The sequence below is a fragment of the Myotis brandtii genome, unplaced genomic scaffold, assembly GCF_000412655.1.
Source record: "Myotis brandtii unplaced genomic scaffold, ASM41265v1 scaffold186, whole genome shotgun sequence".
Lineage (NCBI taxonomy): Eukaryota > Metazoa > Chordata > Mammalia > Chiroptera > Vespertilionidae > Myotis > Myotis brandtii.
The window spans coordinates 1-6,112 of NW_005356905.1; the positions used below are offsets into that span (position 1 = coordinate 1).

At 44.1% G+C, this 6,112-nt stretch overlaps 1 protein-coding gene across 4 annotated transcripts in view; it reads right to left on the minus strand.

Annotated features, from left to right (window-relative positions):
- Positions 1–380: 380 nt before the first annotated feature.
- VEPH1 (ventricular zone expressed PH domain-containing 1) overlaps positions 381–6,112 on the minus strand; it is a 79,282-nt gene continuing 73,550 nt past the window's right edge. For all 4 annotated transcript variants that reach the window (XM_014537953.1, XM_014537954.1, XM_014537955.1 and 1 more), the window contains one exon: positions 381–859. In XM_014537953.1, coding sequence (XP_014393439.1) covers positions 548–859 — 312 coding nt within the window. In that variant the 3' untranslated portion in view covers positions 381–547. The remainder of the gene's footprint in view (positions 860–6,112) is intronic.

Below are 6,112 nucleotides of genomic sequence, written 5' to 3' on the forward strand. Positions count from 1 at the left end.
TGGCTGGCAGTCAGGGCCAATCGGGGCCTTCCAGCTGTGGGCTGGGGCCTTCCTTCTGGCTGCTGGCCAGGGCTTGCTAGACGAGGGAAGGGACCAGGGGAGGTTGGCCGGCCATGGAAGGTTGGCTGGCCATGGAAGGTTGGCTGTGGGAGCGCACTGACCACTAGGAGGCAGCTCCTGCGTTGAGCGTCTGCCCCCGATGGTCAGTGCATGTCATAGCAACCAGTCATTCTAGTCGTTCCGGCATTCCAGTCACTTAGGCTTATATATATATATATATATATAGATAGGGAGTCTCTGACTCTGCTTACTGGGTTAAGCAGAACTGTGACCACAAATGAGATGAAACTCCTTTATTGGATTTGTTATTATAAGGTGGTCTTGAATCTGTCATACTGCTCTCTCCATTTTAACCCTTCCTTTCCTCAGGTGCCACTCCAGCAATGAAATCCTCACTTCCTGAACCTTCCACGTAGCCCTGCTATATAATGTGGCCTTGACACAGAGGCCACTGTCAGTGCAAAAGGTTCAAAAGAAATGGGAACTCTCAGAAGTCCCAGGAAAAATGTGTAGGCCATAGAGCTTCAACAGACTGAGTGCCAATGGAATTTAAGGAAATGGAGAGAGAGGGAAAAAAAGCCAAACTTACTTCATCCACATGCCCAACAGCTCCATAAATTCTGGCCATCTGTCCAATGAGGTAGGGGAATCTCTCACCAATCTCTCTCAGCATCGGAAGGAAACTGTTCAGTGCCACTGGTTCATAGCCTGCAATCTCTATGAGGATGTTTAGGATGACATCACTATGGGTTGAGTCCTTCAAATGTCCGATTAAGAAAGGAATACACTTCTGAACCACCTACAAAAACGAAAGGAGAGGAGGGAACAAAGAGAAACAAGGAGGACAATTAATTAAATCAGATTCAATCTAATATATATTATTTTTTTATTAAATCTGAACTCAGCACATTCTGAGATTATTACCCTTGGAACTAAAGCAAATTTCCCAAATCTGCCCAAACCAATGGATATGGACAACAGGGGGATGAGAGCAAAGTCTGGAATTTTAAATTTACAATAAAATTACAGAGACTTCAGTTTTTTTTCCTTTTAACCTGTGCTGTGCTATTAAAGAGTAAAGTTTATAAGCGCTTAGATGCCGCTGTTCATAAATCAAGTTTTGATGTGTTATGTCCTCATCAGAAGTGTTATATTTTCCTTCAAACCACCATGAGAGCTCTAATTTAAAAGACAAAGTACATAAGAGATCCTTTAATCAAAGCCTTCAAATTGGAGAAATATGATTTGGAAACATTTAAATATGTTTTCATTGATTTTTAGAAAGAGAGGAAGAGAGAGGGAGAGATAGCAACATGGATGAGAGAGAACATTGATCAGCTGCCTCTTGCACACCCCCTACTGGAGATTAAGCTGGCAACCCGGGCCTGTGCTCTCACAAGGAAACAAACCGGTGACCTCTTGGTGCATGTGTCAACGCTCAACCACTGAGCCACACCGGCTGGTCTGGTTTGGAAACATTTAACAATAAAAATAAGAAAGCAGAAGAGATGTCCCATGTTTTCTTCAGTTTTCCATTTTGATTAAAATATGTGATATGATAAAAATTATGAAAATAAAATAATTTCTACTATATTCCCAATTGCCTAATATTTCTTTCTGTATTTTAATTCCTTTATGAATATAAAGATACAATACTTCATATTAAGGAAAAATGTGAATTTTTGTGTGGAATAAATTCACTATGTTAATACACAGACATGTTGCATACTGACAATTTAACAAATTGTTTTGTCTGCTAAAATAAGATAATTAGAAAGGACAACCTGTGGAAAACAACAATAAAAGCCAAAACTATTTGTTCATCCATCCTTCTACATGCTTATTTCTTGTGTTTGTTGTTGGTTTGCCTTTTTGGTTTGTTACCTTTTTTGTAAAATAGACTTGAAATGTAGCTTCTGGGATTAAAAACCGAATCCAATGCACAACTCAATCTACTAAACCACAATCCGCCCCCTGCCTCAAACCCGCTTTTCCCACCTCTTAGCCACAAGTGTCTCTTTTCTCCGTAAGTGACACCTTTATCTGCTTGGAAACTCAAGCCAGAAATCTGAGACTTATTCTTGACGACTGACTTTTTCCCTTATCAGCAGCCTCAATCACCCAGTCCTATTGATTCCATCTCCCAAGTATCCCACAGCTCTGTCCACTCCTCTCATTTCCGTTCATCTATCCACTCACTCATGCTGGAAACCAAGATCTACAGTAATTAATATAAATGTGAGGAGTCTGGCAGAAGGCTAGCCGGTACTCCTTTTGATATTCACAGGGTGAATATCTACATTTTATTACTTGCTGCTGACTCAATGGCCTAAAGCAAACTCCCCTGAAACCTGACAATCTTACTGTTTACTAAACATTACCATTGATATGTCTGTTTGCATTCCTAAAAGGCAATTGTGTATTCTAGTAAATAAAAGCAGCTAGGAACAGAGACTCAAGATAACTTGACTGCCATGATCAAGTTTTCCTCTGGTTTCCTCCAGTATCAAAATTAATATTTCGTCTTGTGTGTCATTTGTGCGTCAGCTCTAACCTCCAAGCCTTTGAACACCGAAAGCCACACTGGCCGTGGACTTTCACACACTCATTCACAAATATTTACGGAGTCCTTCTTATTTGCAAGATGCTGGAGTTACAGTTGCTAATAAGTATAACAGGCCTTCATGGAATAAATCACTACCTAGAAAAGGAGACATTCAGCAAAATAAATAATTGCAACAGAAATGCATATAATAAATTTAGTAATAGATTCCATGTAGGGAAAATTCCATGCTGTGAGACTGCCCCAGGGTCCTAATTTAGGCTGGGGGTCAGGGAAGTCCTTTCTCAGCAGGGACATTTAAGTTGAGACCACTGGTCCAATCACTCTGCATTTGGGTTATTCTAACAGCTTCCTAAGTGTTCTCTCTACCTTCAGTCTTGTCTGTCCAACCCCTCCCCCACGTGTGGCCACAATGGTGACCCTCCCCGGCTGTCAATACCTCACTGATTTGCCATTGCTCTCAGGCTGGCGGCTTAGCTGACCTTTTCTGAACTGACGCCTATCCATCTTTCTAGGCTTATCTTCTCAGCCATCTATTCTACTCTCTCCCCATCCAGATCTCATCATATATCACACACTTCAATCATGTCTTTAAAAAGTTTAAAATCTTTTTTTAAGTTTTCTTGACCTGCTAACTTTTCTCTTGCTTCTGGGATTTTACTCATGTGATTCACTTTGCCTGTAATTCTTATTGCCCCAACTTTGCTGGATAACTCCCAGTCATTCAGAGGCCTCAGATTAGCTGTGAATTCCTAAGAAGCCTTCCTCAGATTTCCTTCTCTCAGTCCAGTGTCGCTGCTGAAGCTCCGATCATACCCTAAATGGGTCTGAGCGGGTCCTTCTCGCGCTTTCTTCTCATTGCTGGTCTAGATGTCTGTTTTGCAGACTGGATTGAAAGGTCTACAAGGTCAAGAATCATTTCTATTTTGTACATCACGGTATACTCAGTGCCTAGCATAGAGCCTGACCAGGAGGGTGAGTTGGAGGAGCACATCAAAAAAGGCAAGTCTAAATGATTGTACAGGGTAACATTCGGATAATCACACACTCCCATATACTTGAATACAATGGGGCCTTGACTTACGAGTGTCCCGACTAATGAGTTTTTCAAGATACAGCAGTCTCTCGGCCGATTTTTTGCTTTGAGTTGCGAGCTAAAATTCGGGTTACGAGCCAGCTTCAGATACCCCACCACTAGTTGGCGCAGCGAATGTCACAGTGAATGCCACAACATCAGTCCAGCATCACGTGTCTCACTCGTTCACTTTTTGATTTGACATACGAGTAATTTGAGTTATGAGCTCCGTCACGGAACGAATTAAACTCGTAAGTCAAGTCCCCACTGTAGTTAGTTGTACACAATGTGTACACGTATATACTGTCAGGTGCCATATGCAGCATAAGTAATAGAGACATAAAAGAAGACAGTTTTGAGATAAGTAAAATTGTCCTACCTGTAAATTTAAAGTTTACATTCCTATCTAGGACTTTGGAGGAAAGGCCTGGGCTAGTTTCTGGTAACTGGCACAGAGCAATGAACAGTTCCGTAAACGCTGCCTGTGCGTTGGGAGCGATTGTATGTCCTTCAGGGGAAGCCACGAGGGATCCCTGGCACACATGGCAGAAGTGTCGGCCAGCTGCTCCGGGTCATGGCAGCACACCTAACTCGAGGCTTTTAGGAATGGAAAATGCTTACACACTTCCTGTCCCATTCTATAACGTTCCATTTCCCTGTCCCTGCTCTTCATGTCTTATTCCCGGAACACCCCGGTCTCTGTGACATGTGCTCCCTGTCATGCCAATTTCATTTTAATTCCATCATACCCTCCAAGGCACGCAAGGGTATATAATGTCTGTTGCCTCGTGAAGAAAAATAAAAAAGGAAAAGAAGAAAAGAAAAAAATGAAGATTCAAGGCCTAACCGGAATTGAATGCATAAAAGAAGCAAGGAGGAGAGATGCCCGAGCAATGTGAATAAAGTGATACCAATTTTACCAATTAGATAAAAGTTGATTATTTGCTATAGTTCCCTGATAACCCAAAGTTTATTATGGTGGTGATAGAAAAGACAGATATTTCTCAGAGTTTATCATACATGTGATGGGGAAGCGGTGCTTCAGGCTTCAGATGGGTTATTCTTGGATAAGGAAGAATTTTTCCAAATGCAGGGCATTGTTTTAGTCTGGTCTTTTCTGTGCTGCCTCGTTGGCCCTGCTTCACGTCTCAGAGAAGCTTGTCTTTGCTGAGAGAGAGGGGCCACTCAGACAATAGGAATGGCTGGCAGAGGGCAAGCTGGTGTGGCCTTGGTTCAGGCCATAAGCCCCATTCCATGGAGCACTGAGAAAGCTTCCAAACTGGCCTCCCAGCCTGAAGTCTTTCTCCCCTGTGTTCAGCCTCCTCTCTGCCATCAGAGTCACTGTCCTAAAACCCCATCTGATCATGTCAGGACTTCAAAGATTTCCCACAGCCCACGCCCGGAATCCCAGTGCCACGGCATTCCAGGGTCTTCACTGATGGGCAGATCTGCTGCCTCTTCCCCCGTGAACCCTCTGACTCAGCAGCATGCCACTGACTACCCACAGCGGCTTGAACACAGAGAACTCGCATACTTGCAAAGTCAATCTCAAATAGCTCTATTTCTGGGAAGCCTTTCCCCCAGGCCGTCCTAACACATACAGGACCTGGGGCTAGAGTACAAATGGAGGTCCCCAGGCCACATCCTAATATTCAGCAGTTATTAAAAAAACAAGTTCTTTCCTTCTACCTGACACATATGCCTTTATAGCAATCTGGGAGGCTTGGCTGGATTTTGCAATTTGTGGCCTTTGTAGAAGGAACAAGGGGAAATGACCCCTAGCCCTCATTCCTTGCCCCTCACTTCCCTCCCTACCCCTGGCTTTGCCCTGCAAGGAGTCTTCTATGCATGTCTGTGGATATTCCAGCCCACAGCCTTCGGGCCTGTGAGGTCACACTTAACATGGCCTGTCCTTGGGAGAACAGCCCCAGCCAACAGGCCTGCACAAGCCCTGGAAGCAGGACGGAGATATGCAGAGAAGGGATTGTGAGTTACCTGGACAGTGTTTGTAGGTGGGGCAGTGGATGGGAACAGGGTGGGGGCCCAGGTCCAGACCAGAACCCTGTAGAGCAAGTTGCCCAGAGAAGGGTCCTATCCCTGGCTTCTCTGTTTCTTTCTGAGCAGAATTAATCACTGCCTTTTATTTTATTTTTTAATAGAGACCTGATGCACGTAATTTGTGCAAGGGGCTTGGCCCTCGCAGCCCTGGCTTTATCTGGAAGGTTGTCCGGAAGGTCGTCTGGACGGTTGTTCTGCTGTTCGGTCTATTTAGCATATTAGCTCTTTATTATATAGGACTAGAGGCCAGGTGCACAAAAATTTGTACACTGGGGGGGTGGGGGTCCCTCAGCCTGGCCTGTGCCCTCTCGCAGTCTGGGACCCCTCAGGAGATAACGACCTGCTGGCTTAGGCCT